We start from the raw sequence: 24,995 nt of genomic DNA, 5'->3' as shown, positions 1-24,995 counted from the left end.
GTTTTTAAAAGTTTAGTTAAGTTTTAAAGTAAAACAGTTCACACAAAAAAAGGAAATTAAGGTAGCAAAAAAGAGAAAAAAATTAATGTTAAGAAAAGTTCAGTTCTAAGCTTAATCTTGTTACATCTCAAATCGTTAATATTTACTTCTCATTCTGAACCATTTCAAAACAGTCAGAAAACTGTATGCTTATCCCATCTCTGAGTAGAAGATGGGTCTTTCAAGACCCTCTTTACTGGGACTTGTTTGAAACACAACAGAATCTATTATCACACTGTTTCTCAGTTATAGCAAGAAGGTTCTGTATCTTACTAACTTATAGGGAGAAAAGATCATACCATAAGCTATGACTATGAAAGAAATTTATATTCTATTCAAATTAAGCAAACATTAATATGAGTTTAACTCAAAACTTTAACCTTCTAAAATTGGGTCTTACAGTCTGCTTTATATATAAGATTGTGGCTAATTGTTGGAGAGGTATTCATTGGAAGGTGCTTTGTGGAATAAAAACTCTTTATTGTATTTATATTCTTATATGTCTGGGGCTCTCTGGCACTCCCTTGTGGTTACTAAGCATCAACTGGATGATAACATGCATACCTGTACAAGACTGTGATTGTTACAATCTGTTTTATATATAAGATGAAGGTCAAACTCCAAAAGTATCCTCACAAATGCACTGCTCAGCTCAAGTGTAACCACTCCTGACTTGTATTATACATGACATGCTTCAGAACACAACATTCTGGTAAAAGCTCATTGTGAACAACAAAAAATCAGGTGTATAACTTGTATACTTCATTTATTTATTTATTCCTCTCAAAAAAAAAATAAAATGTTAAAAGCGTTACATTTTTGGCTTGAAAAATTACATTTTTATTAAATCTAATCCTTCTACTTTAAAAATGTAAAAAACACTATAAGTACAAAGTCAGAAGTGTAAAAACTATAATAATGACACAAATAATAATAATTAGAAATAATAATTAATATGAAATGAAAAATAACACTGGTCAACAAGGATTATGCTACTGGGATTCTTTCACCAAATTTCACTTGCTGACTCCAAATCTGAAAACCATTTTCGTCCAGCACGTCCCATTTTTTAGTTATGATGTTCCAGCTCTTGGAAAACTCGGGTGACTGGACAGTAAAGGCGATGTGCTTCAGCATTTAAGAAATAAGAATAAGAAAAGTGAAACCAAAATTAAGGAAGGTGTTTTTGTTGTCCCTGAAATTCGTGAACTGATGCTTGAAGATCAAACGGAAACTGAAGCCAACTGAATCAGCACCCTCATTCATGCAGGTTGTCCAGAATTTTCTTGACAAGTCATAGGGCAGAGAATTATGCTGAGCTTGTGGAGTATATGCTGAAAGTTTATTAGCTTATGGGAGCCAGAATTTCATTGAAGATGCATTTTTGACATTCTCATCTCGACTTTTTTCCACCAAATCTAAGCAGCGTCAGAGATGAGCATGAGGAAAGATTTCACCAAGATACAAACGTGATGGAAAACCAATATCAGGGAAAAATTTTCCCCGAGCATGATGAATGACTACTGTTGGTTCATGCAAAGAGAGACAGATGTGCAGTATAAGTGCAAAAGCGAATGCCTCAGACAATTTTGAGCACACTGACCTCGCTTTTATATTGAGGTAAATTGACATAAATATGTTTTAAAGTGTCTCTGATATCGTCTTCTGATTTGTTTTCAGAATAAACACTCAAACAATTTTGATGGGACATAGTTCAAACTCTAGATATTGTGTTGATATATTATATTGATATTCAAAAGTGTCAAAACGGCAATGATGTGTATCTCAAAAATCTGACGTGCCAGCTAGCTTAATTTGATTTCATATATGAAATCAGTGTAAAAAACATAATAGAAAGCTGGTCTGAAGTTCCCAGTAGCAAACAAAAAATATTTTTTTGTAGACCAGTATAATAATTGTAATAATGCTAATACTGTATATACTGTCAAAATATGCCTTTTGTGTGGTATATCTTTGAACAGGAAAACTGCTTAGGTGTATGGTCATTTACTCAACACTGTTCAGCATAGTGGTTCATCTCAACAATAATTCTTTTGATCACGTCATCATCAAGAAATAACTTCACATACAGTGCATCCGGAAAGTATTCACAGCGCATCACTTTTTCCACATTTTGTTATGTTACAGCCTTATTCCAAAATGGATTAAATTATTTTTTTTCCTCAGAATTCTACACACAACACCCCATAATGACAACGTGAAAAAAGTTTACTTGAGGTTTTTGCAAATTTATTAAAAATAAAAAACTGAGAAATCACATGTACATAAGTATTCACAGCCTTTGCCATGAAGCTCCAAATTGAGCTCAGGTGCATCCTGTTCCCCCCGATCATCCTTGAGATGTTTCTGCAGCTTAATTGGAGTCCACCTGTGGTAAATTCAGTTGATTGGACATAATTTGGAATGGCACACACCTGTCTATATAAGGTCCAATAGTTGCCAATTCATGTCAGAGCACAAACCAAGCATGAAGTCTAAGGAATTGTCTGTAGACCTCCGAGACAGGATTGTTTCGAGGCACAAATGTGGTGGAAGGTTAAAGGTCCCAATGAGCACAGTGGCTTCCATCATCCGTAAGTGGAAGAAGTTCAAAACCACCAGGACTCTTCCTAGAGCTGGCTGGCCATCCAAACTGAGCGATCGGGGGAGAAGGGTCTTAGTCATGGAGGTGACCAAGAACCCCATGGTCACTCTTGCAGAGCCCCAGAGGTCCTCTGTGGAGAGAGGAGAACATTCCAGAAGGACAACCATTTCTGCAGCAATCCACCAATCAGGCCTGTTTGGTAGAGTGGCCAGACGGAAGCCACCTCTTAGTAAAAGGCACATGGCAGCCCACCTGGTGTTTGCCAAAAGGCACCTGAAGGACTCTCAGACCATGAGAAACAAAATTCTCTGGTCTGATGAGGCAAAGATTGAACTCTTTGGTGTGAATGCCAGGCATCACGTTTGGAGGAAACCAGGCACCGCTCATCACCAGGCCAATACCATCCCTACAGTGAAGCATGGTGGTGGCAGCATCATACTGTGGGGATGTTTTTCAGCGACAGGAACTGGGAGACTAGTCAGGATAAAGGGAAAGACGACTGCAGCAATGTACAGAGACATCCTGGATGAAAACCTGCTCCAGAGCGCTCTTGACCTCAGACCGGGGCGACGATTCATTTCAGCAGGACAACGACCCTAAGGACACAGCCAAGATATCAAAGGAGTGGCTTCTGGACAACTCTGTGAATGTCCTTGAGTGGCCCAGCCACAGCCCAGACTTGAATCCGATTGAACATCTCTGGAGAGATCTTAAAATGGCTGTGCACCGACGCTTCCCATTCAACCTGATGGAGCTTGAGAGGTGCTGCAAAGAGGAATGGGTGAAACTGGCCAAGGATAGATGTGCCAAGCTTGTGGCATCGTATTCAAAAAGACTTGAGGCTGTAATTGCTGCCAAAGGTGCATCGACAAAGTATTGAGCAAAGGCTGTGAATACTTATGTACATGTGATTTCTCAGTTTTTATTTTAATAAATTTGCAAAACCTCAAGTAAACTTTTTTCATGTTGTCATTATGGGGTGTTGTGTGTAGAATTCTGAGGAAAAAAATGAATTGAATCCATTTTGGAATAAGGCTGTAACATAACAAAATGTGGAAAAAGTGATGCGCTGTGAATACTTTCCAGATGCACTGTAAGTAAGTGGATCTTGGTTGTCAACATTCTCTTTTATTCCTGACTACCACATAAAATCAAAATGAGGTGGTTCTGGTTTATATAAAGCAGGATCAACTGAAATCCAAACGCGAGCATCCCATTAGGATTCATTAGAATCACTTTCGGGTTACTGTCCATTTCAATTTCACTGACTGAAGACAGATTCACTTTGTCATCCCTGTTGATGAGCGGCTCCTCAACATCACTGTTCATATCACTGTCAAGAGTGTGCAACACCTGGGCTGCTGAAAAACGTTTCATATAAAACGCCATTATGAGGGTAGGAGAAGATGCGTCTACACTGTAGCATGCCGGCCTGACTGTTACATAAGACATGCCTTTACTTTAGCCCATGTAACGCTCACGGTTAACGCTGCTACCACTTTTACAGCCTGAATAATCCTCTGGTCCAACACTTTGTGCGTCTATACAGTTGCTCGAGTGACACTCAAAAGTAACGCTTTTAGCATTGTTTTCCCAGCCCAAGTGATGCTCCGGTCTAATGCTAGGGAAGTTCATTTAATTTCACTAATCCTGCATAAACAAAACGATACAACAGTGATATTTGGAATCCTTTCTACATTATTTAATAAGCCATTTTCAACTCAGGATCATGCAGAACAAGACATTGTGAAATGGCAAAGGTCACAAAAGCAGAAACCAGTCAAAGTAGAAAAAGATAAATACAAAGCATCACACTATAATGAACATAAACACACCCATGCAACTTGAACTGGGATAGAAAGATTATTGGTTCTTTTCATAAAAGCATTTATCTTGATTAGAACAAAACTACCCAGGCTAGATCAAAACTGAATGGAAAACATGTATGTTGCACTGTGGGTGAAAATCAAAGTATTTAAAGTATATATGAACCCAAGTGTAATTAGGTGGCAATCTTATCTCTTGCTTTACCATCCTGAAAGGGAGGCAACATTCCTAGTACAATATCAGATTTATGGCAGCTTCTCATTACATGCCAGTATTTATAGTATAATATTTACAGTTCCCAACATTCCAGACAGTCAATTGCATCTCCCTTATCAACTTTCCCTTACAAAGTGATTACATACCATGACCTAAATAGCTGAGCATTAAATCAAACCATTTCAGTTACAACACGACTCCTATTACAGCATAGTGACTTATTACATGCAAGTAGATTTAAACCTATGAAATGCTTTTTTTCAAACATTAGATTGTTTTTAATAATTGCTAAATGTTTTGATAAGAAAAATATTTTTTCAGTTATTGTTTTAACAAAGACAAATAGGATGAGAAGCAGATAAGATTACCCTAGTGATATGTGTCAAGTAGTCAGTCCTTTTCTCTAAAATTTTATAAAAAGCATCGCTTTAAAGACAAAGCTCAAAGAAATGTATGAAAACAACATAATCAGTGAACATGACTAATGTGATGTGCTCCTGACAAGCCAGTGAATCTACAAAGAAGTGCCAGTCACTTATATGAATGGCTAGGTTATATCATTTTTTATTTGTTGTTTTTAAATGTGGGAGAAAATTTAGGAGCAACATAGTTATTGTGCGTGAAGAGTTTTGTTTGTAGCGCACATAAAAAATATGCAGCATTTATCTACAAAGTAGCTTGAAGAGAAGGAAGAAATGGCTAGATGAAGAATGTTCTATATGGTGGTTTAAGAAATTGACTGATGCCATGTACACAGTAAGACTTGACAATTGTCACATACACTGAGATTCCATGAAAGAGTAAGAGCTGACCTTAAGAAGTATTGAGAAGAACGAAAATATAGTGGAATGAGACTTTTATTTGGGTATGTAAGCTGGCTATGCCCTTTGCTGCAGACATTTCATATATTTTGAACCAATCAGAGTAAATATCTGGTGGTAGATGTGATAAGAATGAGTCTCCAGACATCTTAAAGGTTTGGGGCAACCACCCGTATATTATTTCCCAGCTGCAAAAAGTTTTTAGATATTGAACAGAGATGTTCACAAGACTGATTCCAAAACAGAAATAATCATTTGGAGGTAAGATGGCGGTTTTAAGGGCTTGGGAAGGAAATGATGTCATCTAGTCCGTAACTGGAAGTAACATCATCAGAGGTGCCGGAGCTGGAAGTGATGTCATCAGAGGCGCCGGAATCTGGTGAAATTTCCCAGGAATGGTCTGCAAGAAACTTAGAGAGACAGTCAGCACACCCTGCCACCCCCTGGTCTGGTGTAGTATTACAGATCCCCAGGCCCTTTAGCTGTCTCCTAAACGCACATGTGTGACATAGGTAAGCATTAATTTAACACTGTTATGTAAACACATTTCTTTATAAATATGGATCTTTGTCTTTGCTCTGGAACCATTCTCTTATCATGTCTGCTTAGGGTATTATGCTTTAACAGACTGCTGCAAAGGGGTGATCCCTCTCCATGAAGAGAAATTAAAGACATATGAACAAGCTTCCTCTTGTCTGATTTCTGACTGAAAGAGGTCCTAGGGGAACAAATGTCTTCTACATAGATCTTATAGTTTAATTTCAAAACTCATACCTCTAAGTGTTATTATTTATGGAGGTAAAATATTTTATGGTCACAGTTTGAAGTGACATTTGAAATTTATTCCAGACCAAAACTAAACAGTTCCTTTCCAAATCTCACCTATGCTGTGGGTAGTGACAGAAAGAATGTATGTATTTTTAAAATTTGTTGTGTCTGTAATTTTGTGCTCATATGGTTTCATTATAATTATTTATGACAAGGAAGACATAGGTTAAAAGGTAAGAAAGATAATTTGTACAGTAAGGTTGTTATACTCACTAGTTACATCAACATGTTGCATTTTGATTAACACATGGAAGGAAGAATTTGACTGTACTCTGCACTGGTCAGGCTGGGGAGCATGCACTGGTACAGTGCGTTGCTGTACTCACCCCTTGTTGAAACAGCTCGGGATCCCGGTTGGCAACCCCCCAGGGAGACACCTACCCTGCAGAAATGACCCTCCATCTGCTGCAGCCAGGTGTTAATGTGGGCGCCCCCTTGGCCTGATGCAGCCACCAGGGTCCTCAACAATGACGATCCTGCACGGGGAATTGCACCACATGGCTGTAGTGCTGTATCTGACGCTCCCTCACAATGCTGGTAATGTGCCTCATTCAGGACTCCATGAACAACCGCTCATTCGACACAAAGTCAAACCAATGGAACCCAAGGTTTCTCCGAACAGACACAGTACCAAAGGAGTCCAGTACTGTACAATAATGATGACCCCATAAACCTATATTTGGCGCTATTTGTCTTATACAGCAGGTGGCATAAAAATATAATATCCAGTGTCACATTATACAACTCTCCCTATTATTTCCCACACTCTGGGATGGAGAATTTTGCTGCCAAAATTGTACTCCATTATTTATCCAGATATTTTGAAAAGAGAAGCTAAATAAAGATAGCACTGCACATGGTTTAGCTAGCTGGATAGCTGGCTTACTCGTATAAGCCACATATTAAATGTATTTTAGTTTTCTTAGTAGCTTGATATTTAACATATGGAACTGAACTAAATTTGCCTATTCAATATTGAGACACATCTGTTAGTGTTGTTTGATCACAGCTCCAAAGAATGGATTGTGCATTGTATAGTTGTATTCAGCCATGCTTAGGTTTTCTCTGGATTTTTCGGATTCCTCCAACATCCTAAAGACATGTAAGCTAGGTCAAAGCGCAATTCTAAATTTTGCCATTGAGTGTGTTGCTAAACTAGTGTTCTGTCCATAGCTGAAATTCATTTATGCCCAGGGTTGCAGGGATAGAGTCTGGCTCCCTGTAGTCCTAAAATGGAGCAAGCTAGTTTGTAGCGGGGCAACATAATAGTAGGTATTTTTTGTGTTTGTGCTGAGTCGAGTTTTGTTCACATTGTCCTGTTTACTATCGAGTGTGTGTAAGTAAATGTTGTCCCTGGAAAACGAATGGGGAAGGATGATGCTGGGAGACCGTGACCCCGAAACTGGAATTTCCTGTTTCCACAACACTACATCTAGAACATTTGTTACTTAAACAAGAGGAGTGAAAAAGAAAGGGAGGTAGGAGAGAGAAGGAGCAAGGAGTTCGAGAGGAGAAAGGAGCCACTTTACGCATCCATTTTACAAATCATCACTTACGTTAATTGTGCAATTTCACTGTTTGCTTTTTCATTATCCGGAACATCATCATGACAGCCAGTGTGGAGTAACTCTAGGGTTTGGATTTCAATCAGCCATTGCAGAGGACTTGCACAGTAAGATCAGGAAGGAGCAAAATATCATTTCAGCCAGTATTCAATTATTGTAGGACTTTGGACTCCTATATCACATACATTTCATACTACCATTTGTTATATTTTTTTTCATTTTTATTACTATTTAATTTAATATTGTTTCTTTGTATCAGAATACTGCTGCTGTGAATTTCCTCTTGGGATTAATAAAGTATCTATCTATCTATCTATCTATCTATCTATCTATCTATCTATCTATCTATCTATCTATCTATCTATCTATCTATCTATCTATCTGTCTATCTATCTATCTATCTATCTATCTATCTATCTATCTATCTATCTATCTATCTATCTATTAATCTGTGTTTGTGTTTCATGTTCTATGTGTATTCATTAATTTTATATATATTGTTTGAGATGGCTGGGGTGGCGACCCAGCCGAGATGCCTAGGAAGACTGGAGGAGGGATTACGCCTTCCCCAGACCATGTGGGGGCAACTGGCCTGGTTCCTTTGGGGGCCACGGGTATAGAGCTTAGAAGCTCAACCCTGTAGGGGCCCATGGTCACCGCCAGGGGGCGACCCTATGCCTTTGGAGCCCTGGACCTCGGCACTTCCGCCACACCCGGAAGGGCCAGGGAGAAAGAGGAAGAAGAACAACAACAACATTTATTTTTATAGCACATTTTCATACAAAAAGTACCTCAAAGTGCTTTACATAATGAAGAATAGAAAAATAAAAGACACAGTAAGAAAATAAAATAAGTCAACATTAATTAACATAGAATAAGAGTAAGGTCCAATGGCCAGGGTGGACAGAAAAAAAAAAAAACTCCAGACGGCTGGAGAAAAAAATAAAATCTGTAGGGATTCCAGACCATTAGACTGCTCAGTCCCCTCTGGGCATTCTACCTAACATAAATGAAACAGTCCTCTTTGGATTTAGGGTTCTCACGGAAGGACTTGATGATGATGGTCACGTAGACTTCTGCCTTTTAATCCATCTATCATTGTTGGAGCATCATGATGCTTTGAGTAGGTGGTGGTGGCGGCGCAGGCCACCACCAAAAAGAAACCGGAAAAAGAAACAGACGAGAGAGTAGGGGTCAGTACGGAAGAAGTCTGGGGACAACCGGAGTGCTTCCGGGTATGCAGCCGGCACTTCTGCCACACGGGGGTGTGTTGGTGGGAGATTGCCGGGAAGCACCTGGAGCACATCCAGGTGTGTATAAAATGGGCTGTCTCCCTTCATACGATGGCGAGAATCGTGAGTGGAGTCAGACAGAGCTTGGTGGAGGAGGCAAGGAGGCGGTCTGAAGAGAGTGAGGCATTGGGAAGAGGCCAGGACTTTGGGAACTTGTGGGGTTTGTGAGCACTTGAACTGTGTATATAATGTATAATAAATGTGTGTTGGGTGACATTGGCATGTCTGCCTGTATATGCTTCCACAATATATATATATATATACTGTATATATATAATTATATACTGTATATATATACTGTATATATTCATTCAGTTTCACTATATCTGCACTTGATTTTACATCTCTGATCTGCATTGCTTGTTATTTCATCGCTTGGGAAAAAAAGGATTGTTTGTAAGGATTATGGCTTGTTATTATCTGGAGAATCCTCAGGTTAGCCAAGTCAATAGTCTTGGTTGTGTACTTGCCGGTCTGGATAAAGGGGTCAGCCGTTACAAGTTCAGAACAGTAAAAAATGATTGGATGTTCAGTATTATAGGAAACTAATAGAAAGAAGTGCCACCCATGACATAGTGGTTAGAACTGCTCCTCAAGGTATCAGTTTTGGAAAGTTTATACACACCCATTCAACCATTGTGTTTGTTTGAATTTTTCAGGATCTTCCAGTTTCCACAAACATCCAATAGATACGTGTTCATGAACTGGTGATTGTGAACTTGTCCTGTATGAGTGAAGGCCAGGGCTCCAGACTAACAAAAATGCTTGGGAGCAGATGGCTCCATAAATTAAAATGTTCTGTGAACTGGCAGCTAAACGTTTTGAACAAAAAACCAGGAGATGGAAGTAAAAGTTAAAACAAAACAAAAAGGGTGGAAAGAGAAATGAAACCAAAGCCCAATATGAGAGACAATACTCGTGGTTGAAGAACAAGTGGGTCAAAACAGAAAATACGCATGAAAAAAGAGCACAATGATAAACTTTTGAATTCGTTAGAGATTTAGCATCCATAGATCGGATAAGGATTTAAACTCATCACTTGGTTCAGTCACCTCTACACCCTGAATTCTATCCTGATTTTTACAAAACACTAAATCCAGGTAGGCTACACCACGTGTTGGTGCATTAACATACTGTTTTAAAAAACAGTCACTGATTACTTCTCTAAACTGTAAAACTCTTGTGCTCCATTATTTGCAAGGTTATTTAATATTCAGGTAGCTGAAGTCCCCCAAGACTATAATATCCCCCTGTAAACGTGTCTTTATAATATTACTAAAAAGATGTGCATTGAAATTATTGTCTGCATTGAGGGGTCTTTAACACACTGCTAAAATAAGACCTCTTTACCTCTTTTAAATACAGGACAAAAAGGAAACTCTTCACTCACTGTCATCTGCCATATATATGTCAAAGAGTTTAAACTGCAAATGGAATGAGGCCTTTAATGGACTTCATCAAAGATTTCCTAAAAGAAATACAGTAGATTAGGAGAGACAAGAAATGCTAATGAGAGAGCAAGAACTATTCAAAAACATCTGTTAATTCCTATAACAAACCAAACATTTGAAAAATGCACTTTAAAGTGCTACAGGAAAGTAAAATAAACTTTAAACATAAAACAAGATGGGATGACCTTCAGTTGGTAACGCTGATGCTCCTTGTATAGGTAATACACAAAAGGTGAATAAAATGTTATGTTATTATGAGAGTCAGCCTTTTCACATCAGTGATATTATGCTCAGACTCATTAATGTGTAAATGAGACTATAACAGGATATATATGTGGTTTTGGTCAACAAACTTCAAAAAAGCAGAGCACATGAAGTGCATAGCTGGACTTAAGGGCATGTCCTAATCTGAAAGACAAAATGAATTAAACCTCTTTAGTCCTGAGGCTACATGAACACCTAATTCAGATTTTTTTATTGTGGAATTGCGTCCTGTCCACGGCTGTTCTCCACTAGTACCTAGTCTTGCTGGCACTGATCCTGGTTTATTATGATTCAAAAGTTGCCTTAAACCATTAAAGTATATATTGTAAGACCTCGTTAATATCTTTTCTCTCTTTTTATTACCATGTCTGTGATAGAAGTTTTATTTGGAGTGAAAGAGATGCTAATAGGTAATGCTGGTCATGTAATTGGCGGCATCATTATATGGGGCATTATCTTCTGCTGACTATTTAAGTGGGCACCACGATGCAATCAACATTCAACATCTGGATAAAACTCAATTAAAAAAAAGTCAGAAGATACTTGATAATTTAGGGTAAATAATATAGGGTAGACAGTATTTTTGTCTGTGATTTTTGCTTAGCTTTTCAGTTTTAATGAAAGATTCTTGCTTTTGACTTCAGCCTGCCTCTGATTATTTGGGGCTTTTCCTTGCTTCATTAGCTGGTAAATTAAAAATCTAATGTTTTCATTGCTTATTGATAGAGGGTTTCTGATGCTGTTAAAATGAAATAAGCAAGGATCGTTAATAACAATCATAAAAACCATAAAACAACAAAGGCAAAACAAAATTCCAAAATACAAAACAAATAACAAAGCCGTGACAGGTCATTTTTTCCCTGGCTGGTGTTCAACTTTGTTTCTCTTATTTGTGTCTCTTGACTGGCCTTTGTTATGTCCCAAGTGTGTTCAATGAATTGTGAGAAACCCTGGATGGTTCTCTTATAAATAGGGTGGAGGGCCATTCCCTGTGGTGATTGGCAGGTGGCCCTACCCCTTGGGGAACCACTCACAAAGCACAATGGAACATAATAAAGGCCATTCCCCTTTACCAACACACACATAGGAAAACATATATAATAAATAAACATTAATATGAAAAATGTATAAAATTAGAGAAAACTAGCAAGAAATACAGCTTTGAACACCAGCCAGGGGGAAAATGCTGGCCAAACCCTGACAGTCACAGTACTGTCAATGTCTGACATATTGGTGAGGTTATATGTTCACTTACGTACTTAGTAAGAGAAGGGTTGGTGCAAGTTGTGCCACATTAGGCATCCCAAATGCTGGGGTGTTTGAGCCGGGAGATGTTGGTACTAATGGAAAGTCTTTCATACTGGCGGGGGGATCTTGTGCTGTTAATGGAGAAGGCTCCCAAATGAGCTACGGATGGTTGTGCAATCACCTAGAAGCAGTATTTAATATCTGTGAGTGACACCACAGAGAAGTCATAAAAGCACTAAAGAGTCAAACTGATGGCAGAGTTGTCTGAAGTATAATCAGTGTCTGCTGGAGTGTTTGGTGTCTACACTGTTCTTGGGTTTTAAAGATTGGAGTCTGACCTGCTCAGGGAAGAAAGATTTGTGAGTTGAGTTACGATTATAACACAAAGTGGAATCAGTGTTGTGCAAATGATTTGCGGATTGAGTGGACAGGAAAGTACTTTAACACTGGGCCTTCACATCAGCAGAGAAAATTAAGGTGTGGAACTAGTCACAGGCAAAGCACTTGTACAGCAAAAAGTGTTGCAAAATAAAAAAAATAACAAACACCATTAAGTGTGGGGGGCGGCCTCTGCATGTCCTTATGAAGTGGGACGTGGAATTAATCACTGGAGTCGGGATGAAATACTGGGTTATTTGGACTTAAAATTCAGTAGCTGTACTGGAGTGAGTGTGAGAAGATTGGTTTCATGTTCATCTTACATGGGGTTGTCCTTCAGACTTTTAAAAGTATTTCAGTTTTTTGCTCTCTTTACTTTGGGTGCAAGCTGATACTATTGTGGACTGAATTGATAATTGTTGGACATTTTAAAGCACCTACTGCAATAAAGATCTATTTTCTTTGCACTATTATAAACAGTGTTTGGGGTGTCTGTGTCTCTCTGTCTCTCACTTGGACCTCATTTATGAACTACAAGATGCCCATGGTAAGAAATGTGCTGGGTCCAAGAGTCAAGGATTCACAAACGCAAGTTAAAATGCAAATCCAACATAATGCATTTCCTTTTAGCTTCCATTACTCTACCTCTTTCTTTTCTGGGATAGTCAAAATTTAGACTAAGAGCTGCTATTGCTATAAAAAAAATATGGCTGCATTCCTCAAAAACAAAATATCAAAGTGATAAGATCCTGAAAAAAAACTCCTAAAGAATGGGTTGTGATTTCAAATGTTGTTAGGAGCTTTGGTTTTGCATGAGATCAGATAGAAACTACAGCTTTTATCATTGTGGCCACAGAATATAAAGTCAGAAAACTGGTTAGAGAGAAGGTTTTAAATTCTTGGAAAGTCCGAGGTTATTACATTTTTTCAAAATACTCGCTTCAGTTTATAATAGCAACTGCCAACAAAGCCCTGAGCAAAATTTCCTCTTTGCAGCAATTCATTCCATCATCCAGTAGGAGTTCTAATTGGACTAATTGACAAGACGACGTTGCAATATAATGAACTCACCAGGACACAAGTGGAGCAGAGGGTAGATTATTCTGGGAACTGACACCTCTCAGACTGCATTAAAGTTTGTTTTTTCATTTTAAGCAAATTGATGTAATTGTGAATATCAGAAATGAAAATGCCTTTGTAAGTAAGAACTAATTTGGTGGATTCTTTTCCTGGTAGCATGGAAACTTTTTCAAAATGAGTTTTTGTTTTTGTTTTTAGACTTATATAGTCTAATATATTTTGACTGTGTAATTTATTTTTTCCAATTCATTTCTCGGGTAATTTAGAAATTAAGATTTGGTTCACTTAAAAGCTTAACATTAGCACTTTCTTGAAGCCAGTGATGTTTATAAATAGACTTTTATACTCTAAGGGTTGTACAGCATTTTTCCTTTAACCTTTTAGGTGTATAAAGTGCTTTGCAATTGACAGTAAATGATGAATAAAAAGTAGAGTAGACAGACTACCATTCTAATCTGCTCGATGTTTTGAGGTCAGGGGAAAGCATATGCTGGTGGATCTCTCTAGAATGCCATCTTCCCAATTTATACATGGTCTTAACATGATGATCCATTTTATAAAGCGAGTCCTGGGAAGGACACCAGTTTGTTTCAGGGCATGTTCACTCTCAACATAACTGCTCTAAAACACTCAGCACAGAAATTCAAAATTTTGCTGGAGTAAAGATTAAAAATGTATTTTTGAATCTCTAATTATAAGCTACTGTCTCTTACCTTACTGAGAAATTAGAAGCTAAGAGAAATAGTACCATGTGATGGTTCTCATGTTCAGCACAGCACTACCCACAACGTTTTTTCCTCACTTCATATACATAGAGTGTCTTTGGAAAATATTCTAACCCTTTCATTTTTTTCACATTTTGTTATGTTGCAACCTTGTGCTAGAATCATTTAAATTCATTTTAGGGAGAATACAAAGTAAAAAAGAAGAAGGAAAACAAAGCAAAGCGTGCTTCCCCATTGATTTGCTTTACAGGGTTATTTTATGACCTGACGGAAATTTTAAGGATTTTTGGGTTATTTATTTCATTTCTGGAATTGTTCTTTTCACTTTTTTTTCATACTGAGTGGGATTATTACTTAAATGTGGTTTGAGGTTTTATCACTTGTGATGATTGTCCAGGTATCTTGCCTGGTCAGGACACCCTTTTGAGGAGAAGACCTGGGAGTGGACATATCACCAGCAGTTCCTCCCCCAGGACACGAGAGGGTAGCTCCCCTTGATTTGCATCGGGGCCACGGAACTGGAGCTTAGAAGCTCAACCCAGTTGGGGTCCGTGGCCACCACCAGGGGGTGCCTGAACAACTCTGGAGCCTTGGCATGCAGCACCCGGAGGTGCTGCCAGAAGAGCAACTGAGTTCACATGCAGCACTTCCGCCACATTCCGGGTGCAGTATAAAGGAGGCTGCCTCACTCTACTCGAGGAGCCAGAGTCGGGTAGAAGAGGACAGAGCTTGCGAGTGAGGAGTGGAGGAGGCCGAAGAAAAGGAACTGAGAGCTTTATTGGTGGTGATTTGTGCACTGTGTTGTGTCTGTAGGAAGAAGAGTAAAATAAAACGTGTGTTTTGGGACATTTGGCGTCTGTATCTGTCTGTGTTCGGGTTCAAGTTCACAACCCCCCACATCAAGCAACACTGAATACCCTATGATGACAAAAAAAACTGAATTTTTGAAATCTTGACAAATTTATTAAAAATAAGAAAAACTATAAAATCACATTGACACAAGTATTCAGACCCTTTGCTATAACACTTGAAATGTTTTGCTCACGCGCATCCTGTTCTACTGATCATAGTAGAGGTATTTCTATACCTTGTTTGGAGCCACTGGTGGTCCATTCAATTGATTGGACATGGCTGGGAAAGGCACACACCTCTCACTAGAAGGTGCCTCAGCTGACAATGTGAGAGAGAAAACCAAGAAATGAGGTTGAAGGAGTTTAGAGACTGGATTTTGTTGAGCCACAGGTCTGGAGAAGCCTAGAATACAACCTTCAGCCTTGAAAGCTCCCAAGAGTACTGTGACCTTCTTAATTCTTAATTTGAAGATGTTTGAAACAACCACATTTCTTCTTAGAGATGGCCACCCAGCTAAACCAAGCAATCATGGGAGAAGGGCCAGGGTAAGTGTAGCTGTATTTGTGAAGGGTTTCCAAAGAGTTTAAAATAGTTCAAATGCAACTACCAGAAAAGAATTCCAGCAGTAGTATGACTCTCCATAACAGAGGTGAACAAGAACCTGATGATTACTCTGAAAGAGCTCCAGAAAACCTGTGTAGATATGGAAGAAACTTGCAGAGAGCCATCCACCATTGCAACACTCCATCAATCTTGGCTTTACGACAGAATGACCAGACAGGAGCCTCTTGCAAATCCACTTGGAGTTTTCAAAAAGGCACTTAAAGGACTCTCAGGTTGTGGGGAAACAAGATTCTCTGGTCTGATAAAAAAAGACTAGCATTGGGTCTGCAGGAAACCACTACTTATAACCTGCTTATTTCAGTACTAAATACTATGTGGGCAAAGTGGTGGCTCTGAGCCTAGAGATTTGCACTAGCAATCAGAAGGTTGCTAGTTCAAATCCCGTAAACACCAAAAGTGACTCTACTTCATTGGGCCCTTGCGCAAGGTCCTTAACCTGCAACTGCTATGTCCTGGGTATGACATTAATCTTAATCCAGCCCTGCGTGTAGGCCCTCCAACTTGCAGGGAAAAACCTGGGGGTTGGTGTCAGAATTGGCACTCCAGCCACCATAAAAAACCTCACACTGTTCCACTCCATCTGAACTAGTGTGGTGCTGAGGTGTCGTCTGCCACATGGCTGCACTTGGGTCCTAATCTGGGATCATGAGTTGGTTTGTTATGTGGAGGGTGCAGCAATGCGCTGTAGCAGCGCATGATTCTAACCCCTCTCTTTCAGTTTATTCTATGTTCAGTGCCATTATCGACTAGCTATTAAACTTACCTTTTCTTCTATTAATGTACAACCCACTGACTCTGGAATATCAAATTCTCTGAGAAAATTCCATAAATTCATTCTTGCAACTTCTCCGGCATTTGAAACTCGCTTCAGGACTCCTCAGGGGTCTTCCAACTAGATCCTCTTCTGGTTCACTGGTTTTAACACACACCTCACAGTTCACTTACTGTTCACTGAAATGTATGCCAGGAAAACCGTATGGGGCTCTGTAATAAGAACAATAATCTGATCAAACAAATTAATATGGAATGGGTCTCTGTACTACTGAAATAAGAGTCAGGAAAAAAATGAAAATAATCCATTCAAACAAGTTATATAATTCATTTGAACGAGTTAATAATTTGCTCAAATGGATTTTTTTTTTGGCTTGACACCTACAGAGCTCTGTACTAAAGTCCTGTTTTCACTCTGTCATTCTGGTGGGAAAATATGAATTTCAATGATTTTTAAAAAAAGACAGCAACATTACAAAGTGTGTAAAAAGTGAGTGGCATCAGAATACTTTCTGAATCTACGGTAGATTTGCTCTTAAACAGTGTCATGTTTCAGCCAGCATTTCACCCTGGCTGATGTTCACAGTGGTGTTTTTTGTTTGTATTGTCTAATTTTATGCTATTTATTAGTATTTATGTTTCTTTTATTTATTATGTATATTTTTCTTTGCGTTCAATTGTAAATAGTAATGACCCAGGTTATGTCCCTTTTGTTTTTTTGAGTGGTTCCCCAAGGGGCAGGGCCACCTTCCAGTCACCCTTGGAATGGCCCTCCATCCTGTTTATGGGAGGGCCTCCCGTTGTTCTTGGCAGTTCATTTCAAACGCACTAGGGAGTGTAGAGTTTCATGTATTACTGTGCCTTTGCTATTGTCTTTGTGTTTTCTGAATTTTTTTAACCTGTACTCCATTTTCAACTACGATTTTGGATTCTGTATTGAAACTGTGTTTACTGTAGATTGCCTTGACTATTCAGGCAATTCCTTTGTGCTCATAGGAGCTTTGGCCATTGCAAAACCTTTTGTGGAAATAAACCTTTGACTTTTATAAAGATTTTTCTTTGCCCTTTAAGTTTCTACAGTAGTTCAGGTTAATGATGGTGTTTTCCCCCCTCTAGTGGGCAATGAAAGTGTTTTGGAACTTGTGTGGTCACGACACACTGGTGCTTAGTGTGTAGCACCATTTGAATATACTACCTGTTAACTTTTGTTTTTTCTATTATCCAAAGTGCTTTACATGTTCAGTAAGCTAAATAGACATTAATTTTTTTATAGATGACTGACTTGTATGGGTTCACTCTGTGTGTAAAAGTTAAACCTTCAAAGTGTGGCATTGTGTCTTCAGTTCCACTAGACTACAACCCAGCAGGCGCATATAAAGGGGTCTTTTTACCTTATCAACATATGAGTAATTCCATGTAGAAAAAACTATGAAATTTGCTGCCCACTTGGTTTATTTTCTAAATAGGCTAAGCCAATTAATCACAAATCTGTAAAATTAGCATATTCAAAACACTTAAGTGTGCCAAGCAGTGAAAATTCATTCCTTGTTCCCTATGACAGTAAATTAAGCCACCTAGTACTAGAAAAAGTGCATTCAGAAAATGGTTGGATAGTGGACGGATTTGTATTTATGTTATGAGCAGAATACATAAATATATGTTAAAGAATACCTGCTATATTTTCCAATACTTATTATGTTTTATATTAACAAATTTATGTCTTTTCTTGTCGTGGATCAGCATATGATCCTAAATAGTAGCTAAAGCGAATTTTGCATGCTCAGTGTGAAATTCTCTCTGAAGTGGGACTGTACAATACACTTGTTTCATGTTTGATAGTTGCCAGTGAACCAAAAATGTCAAAGTCAAATTCACAAAACCAGTTCAGGATTGAAAGAATTCCTTTATTTGACACGTGTGCAGAGTTACTCAGTAGGACGGAGATGTCTGAATTACAACTTTTGATCACACTTCTTAATTATACAGTTAATTACAGACATAGGTGATCAGTAGGTATTTCTCATGTTCTTGCAAGTTAATGATAAAAGGACCCTCGGAGTCAGAACATCTGCTGCTCTGGCTTGTACTGGTTTTCTGATTGATACTGTGACAGATAGGGGGTGCTATTGCTCCCTTGAACCCTCAAACTTGACTCCAGACAGCAGGTAAAAGTCCAAATATATGACTTTTTATTATTAAACAGTGCACAAAGCACCCTCCTCTCCACAATACTCATTATATTAAACAATGCACTAATCAATAAACTCTCCACCACTCCCAGACACATTGCCACCCTTCCACCCAGCTCAGCTCAATGTCTGGGGCTTTCCCACAATCCTTTATAGTCCCTGACCTGGAAGTGTTTCCAATCCCCCAGTCCATGTGATCTCCTATCACTTCTGGGTCAGATAAAAAGTTTTCTTATTCATCCCGGAAGTACATCATTCCTCTTGTCCATGTGACTCGGACATACTTCCGGGGTGTAGGGCAAATACGACTCTCTGGGCCTCCCTGCAGCGTCCTCTGTTGGCCCCTCTGGTATCCAGCAGGGCTGTTAGGGAAAACTCCATCATCCATGATTCCCTGCTGGTATCCGGGGCACCTCCATACTGCAGGGAGAGCTCCATCTGGCGGCCTGGGGGTATTGGCTGGGATGACAAGCCGGCCATAGACCACAATACTTAATCTTGTACAGGAGTAACAGTGAGACTGGGTCACAGATCAAGAGGCTTTACTTAAAATGCATTTTAATACTGCTAAAGGTAAAAGCTAACAGTTAACAAGAATAGACGTCATTTAATATAATCAATATATAATTGAATACTGAAAATCATATGTAATAATAAAAATCAGCTCTGACACTATCTCACACTGTGGGTAACACCGGAAAAATGCTTCAACCTTAGAAAATGGGGGATGAGCTTCAACGCTTTGGAACAATAACAGTGATGCTTTGGCCTGATAAAGCTATGCATATAGCCTATTCTATTAAATTGTTTTTAACTTCCAGGTATGGATGGATGCAGGCACTCAGATATTTTTTTCTTATGCCATTTGCTTGGGATGTCTGACAGCTCTGGGCAGCTACAACAAGTACAACAACAACTGTTACAGGTGGGTTTCTGTTTCTTAACCCTGCACAGGATTGTCTGCTGTCTGTTCATTGATTTGAGTTACATACAATTTAGAGTTACATTTGGAGTATTGCTTTTGGTACTGAATTGGCTTAATGTTTTATCTTATTTTCTATAATTTTTCTGTCATTATAAATAGTTAAATAATAGTAGAGTGAAAAAAGTTGTTTTGTTAAAAAAAAATCTGATATCTAATTTCATAGTCACAATGTGATAAACCAAAAATGTCACCGATATGTTATATATGACAGTATCTGTGTCTTTAGTTATAAATATTTGACAATTGTTTTGCTGCATTAAATCATTATCAAGTTCAAAGCCTTATGAACATAGAAATGTTTCTTTGCTCTGTCTTACTATGAATTTCTATTTTTTAAATGTATTCTTACTTTTTATATCGTATGCAAGGCTATTTTTTAACAAAAGAATAATAATTGAATATAATTTGCATAACAAAGTCTAAAATACTTGGAATTGTTGATGCATAATAGCAACCAAGTACTGTAAGATTAAAAGCATTTATTATAAAGTGAGTACGTAGGTAAGTAAAGCTTGTTAATTTTAATTTGAAATATTCTGCACCATTCATTTTAAGGTGTTTTTTAGAATGCAGTAATAAAAAGGTAACTGACAAAAATAGCAATGTTACTTACTGTATGACCCTGCCCGGGGTTTGTTTCCTTCCTTGTGCCCTGTGTTGGCTGGGATTGGCTCCAGCAGACCCCCGCGACCCTATATTTAGGATATAGCAGGTTGGATAATGGATAATGGATGGATGGCTTACTGTATGTGTTCAATAAGAACATACCATACCATTTTCTAAGCCTGCTTAGTCCTGAGCAGGGTCACGGGGGCCCTGGAGCCTATCCCAGCTAGCATAGGGTGCAAGGCAGGATCAATCCTTGGTCAGGGCACCAGTCCGTCCCATGATGATCACACACCCATACACACGCACAGATTCTAGGGCCCAGTTTAACATCACCAATTCACCTAACCAATATGTCTTTGCACTGTGAGAGGAAACCCAAACAGACACAGGGAGAACACGCAGAGTCCACACAATTAGGACCCGGGACGAAAACTCTAGTTTCCTCACTGCAAGGCAGTGGCACCTCCACTGCACCACCAAGCTGCCCTCTATGAGAACAATCATAATTTGTTAACAAAAAAAAACCCCAAATGCACGCTACAATGTGATCTTCCTGTTATTCTGCTTCTCCTGGTCAGTTTTGCCCACTGCTTCCCAACTCTGACTCTCCAAAGTTGAGCTCCTCTTTAAGACACACCTGGGAATACTTCTGGTGTCAGCATAATGGATGTTGGGAGCACTGGAAACCAGTGGTGTTCTTCAACCATAGTGTGCTCTGGCTGCACCTAAGAATCCCAACAGGGTTGCACTCCCACATTCCTATTTCAATTTATGTGTCCTAACTGAGATCAAGCAAGAGGAACACAAACCTTTTCTGTGTGGGGGAATGAGCTGCTCCCAGTATTCTCCTTTGCCCTGTCCATCCATTATTCCTTGTTCCCAGCTGAGATAAACATTGCAAATCCTTCTGGCTGGGTTGTGTCTCTATTCCTGCAGTCCCTTCATTATGGCATCTGGGTTGGCAAGGTAAGATCCTCCTTTCTGGCTAGGAACCCCATCCATCCTCCATGGCACCTACAGGAGATTTTATTAATTTCCATTTTATATTACCCTAACATATATACATATATGCGTGCTGAGGGTGGGTAGTAGCTTCTTGCTATGTTAAGTGTGTTTTGATTTTGTTAAATCTTTTGGTTATTTCTATCAGTTATTTCGTAAATGCAGTAATCCCTCGCTATATCGCGCTTCGACTTTCGCGGCTTCACTCTATTGTGGATTTTATATGTAAGCACATCTAAATATATAACACGGATTTTCACTGCTTCGCAGGTTTCTGTGGACAATGGGTCTTTTTACTTCTGGTACACGCTTCCCCTAGTTGATTTCATACAAAGGACGCTATTGGCAGATGGCTGAGAAGCTACCCAGTCAGAGCATGCAGTTAAGTTCCTGTGTGCTGATTGGCTCAGCGACGGAGCGCCGAATTCGATTGCGCTGCCTTAACCAGGAAGTGTTGTCCCGCTCATTCAGCATCAACGTGTTTCGCTGTGTAAAGAGTTCATTTTTGTGCTCTTTTGTGTTTGCCTTTGTGCATAGTCAAGCCCTTTGTTATGGCTCCAAAACGATCTGTCTATCGTAATGGCTGTAACATATGTGATATCGGAGACGCTCGATATCTTTAAAATAATATTTAGGATTTACTGTATATAAACAGTGTGTTTACATACATAATTTCAACAAATCTTACCTAATATCTAAGAGAATACAAAGGGTTTATGCCGTATAACTGTGTGGGAAATGTTTTTAAGAGTGTGGGAAAGTTTATAACGGCTTAAAATATATAAAAATAACCATATGAACATATGGGTTTTACTTCGTGGATTTTCACCTTTCACGGGGGGTTCTGGAACGCAACCCCGGTGATAAAGGAGGGATTACTGTATTTCATTTATTGAATGTTTTTTTGTTTTCTTTCTTATGTTGTATGTAGAGTTGTCAAATGAATTAAACGTTTAAGCGCGAATAATTGCAATATGGCATTCATTTAATTGCATATTCAGTCAAGGTAGTTGAGCGATGTCCTGTTGTTCCCTGTGAAGGTGACTGCTGTACAACTTCCTAGCTGCTCAAACTGAACAGAATTGTGCCTTTCAGATAAATCCTTGATACGTAACACAATAGTCCTATATGAAGGTAATGTGTATCAGCTACTATATATATAGAGGTCTTTAGTCTGATGCAGTCTATTTTGCAAAAAACAATTAGTGATTGCTTTAGATTTTGTTTCATTTATGAACATACAGTAAGTTGAGTTGTACATTCATGGATTGTAGTCTGCTACAGATTTTGCAGCCTAACATTGGAGTTTTTAGCTGTGGCATCATGTATGCTTGCTCCGAAGTAAAAAAACAAGGACATTGTACTTCTATGATATTTAAATTTGCAGGCACTTAGTTTAGAGGTATCTACAACTTTGGCCTTTGGATCCTCTGAGAGCATTTTAAATCAAAAGCAACCATCATAAATTTGGTCTTTCTCAGCCATCGTTAATGGAATGGCTTAAATCAAGGATTCCTAAGTTTTAAGTCAATGCCCCCCAAAATTTTGTACCACCTGGACAGAGCCACCAACTATTTTAAACCCATCTTGATGAAATGGAGCATGAATTTGGATCTCGATTACTGCTATGGTAGTCATACTACTTGATTTTGTATACAGTAATAGTAGACCTGCTAATCAAAGTAAATAATTAACTACAGCAGTTTTCAATCTCTTTTCAGTCTTAAATTACTAAGTGATGAACTATTACTAGGCACAACTGCAAGTGAGATTTCTTAATACCCACTGCTCCCCGTAATGTTTCATTTTGAGATTTTAAGAAGTAATTACAGAGTTGTTTGTGTGGTTTTGTATCTCTTTTTCTTATGCACATCAAATGGTTTTTAAATCAATTATTATTTAATGTAAGATTAGTAGCATGGTTTAATAAGGAATAACAATTAGAAAGCATTAAAGTGACATATTTTTCATTTATAAAAAGTATACAGTTACATATGAATCAAAAAATAAAATTAAATATAATTCCAGGACACAAAATGAGGAAAACAACTTAAAGTTATTGTTATTGTCGAAGTCAGGTTCCAACTTTGATAACGTCAAGCCCAGTTCTGCTTCTAACTTCATCCTCTCCCTGTATTTATTTTTAAAGAATAGATGAAGGTGACCAAACAAGGACAACTTGCTGATGACTAATATTAATAATGATAAAATGAAATGTTAGATATGTATATTATTAATAATTGTTAAAAGTTTGTCTTTGTCCTTCATTACATCTTATTCTGTCTGCCAATTTCTAAAACTGTTCTAAAAATGAGGTTACAATAACAAGTTCACTAAAACTAAAGTAGTACTGGTGGACCAGACCTCAGAGAGAGAAAGAGAGACACGCTGTGTAGTCCGCTCGTGCATGTGCAAGAGGTGAAAAAGAGAGAGGGGCATCTCACCTGAGACCCCCCGTCCCAAAAATCCATTGGTCTTACAGTGGGGGTCTTCTTTGGAGATCTGAGAGTGCTAATATACAGAAACTATTTTGGAGACCTGAGGGAACTGGAGCCACCTGGGTGATCTGCGTACACTGAAGTAACTAAGCTTGTTGAAAGTGTAATGTCCAGTGTGCACAGAGTGTGCACACCAGCTCCCTTCTAGCAATAATTAATTTAATATCCAAGCAATTTAAAGACAATTTTTAAAACTGGAATTGACTTTTTTTAATAATGTCAATGTCACCTGGGCCATGGCACCTAGTTTGGATTGCTGTTTAAGAAAAAATAACACATTATACCCTTTAAAATTAATCGCATGTGTTAATGTGTTGACTTTGATAGCACTGGTTATTTGATTGCCTTGATTAATATTTTGCTTATGAATTGTTATGTGGTTATACATGAGGTTAATGTTGTGTCTTACCCTTTATGTTATGTTCTGTAGTGTTGAGCCTACAGGGGGTCCACTTGATGCTGTAGTTGAAGCACCACCCCAAGTGCTATTTAAGAATGAACAGCTTGTGCTTTCACTTTTGCATTGGTGCTTGGATTGTCTGGTTATTGACTTCTGGGTTTTGTTTCAAGGCACTGTTTTTGTTGCTATGTTGGATTTATTCACCCTTTTGGTCCCTGTTTATTAATTCCTTATCATGATCTCTTTTATATAATTTTTGCATGAGTGATAATGCAAGAAAAAGACAAGTGAGGGAACCCACCAAACAATCTGTGAGAACTATGAAGGAGTTACAAGTTACAGCTATTCAGACTGAAGAGATTGGGCAGACAACTGTTGCCCAGTTGCCTCATCATTTGCTAATTTATGGGAGAGTAATTCAGAAAAAGTCACTGCTAAAAAACACACATGACATCTTGCTTAGAATTTGGCAGACGGCACATGGAAGACTGAAATCGGGTGAACGAAGATTTTATGGACTGATGAAACTGAAATTGAGCTTTTTGACTATTGGAATAAACCCAAGCCAAACGCTGCGTATTATTAAACACATCATCCCTGCTGTGAAGCATGGTGGTGGAAGCATTATGCTGTGGGGCTACTTCTCTGCATCGGTCCCTGGAAGGCTAGAGAGGATAAAATGAATGTGGTAAATTGAAAGGAAAACCAGATGGAGTATGCAAGAAA

The 24,995-nt window shown here is 38.5% G+C and overlaps 1 protein-coding gene across 1 annotated transcript in view; it reads left to right on the top strand.

Annotated features, from left to right (window-relative positions):
• LOC120533739 (sodium- and chloride-dependent GABA transporter 2-like) overlaps positions 1-24,995 on the top strand; it is a 134,647-nt gene that overhangs the window by 65,679 nt on the left and 43,973 nt on the right. The window contains exon 8 of the mRNA XM_039760664.1: positions 19,597-19,700. Coding sequence (XP_039616598.1) covers positions 19,597-19,700 — 104 coding nt within the window. The remainder of the gene's footprint in view (positions 1-19,596; positions 19,701-24,995) is intronic.

The sequence above is a fragment of the Polypterus senegalus genome, chromosome 8 (genome assembly GCF_016835505.1).
Source record: "Polypterus senegalus isolate Bchr_013 chromosome 8, ASM1683550v1, whole genome shotgun sequence".
In the NCBI taxonomy this organism is placed as follows: domain Eukaryota; kingdom Metazoa; phylum Chordata; class Cladistia; order Polypteriformes; family Polypteridae; genus Polypterus; species Polypterus senegalus.
Note: the sequence above shows the minus strand (reverse complement) of the source record. Positions and strands in the feature narration are given on the sequence as shown.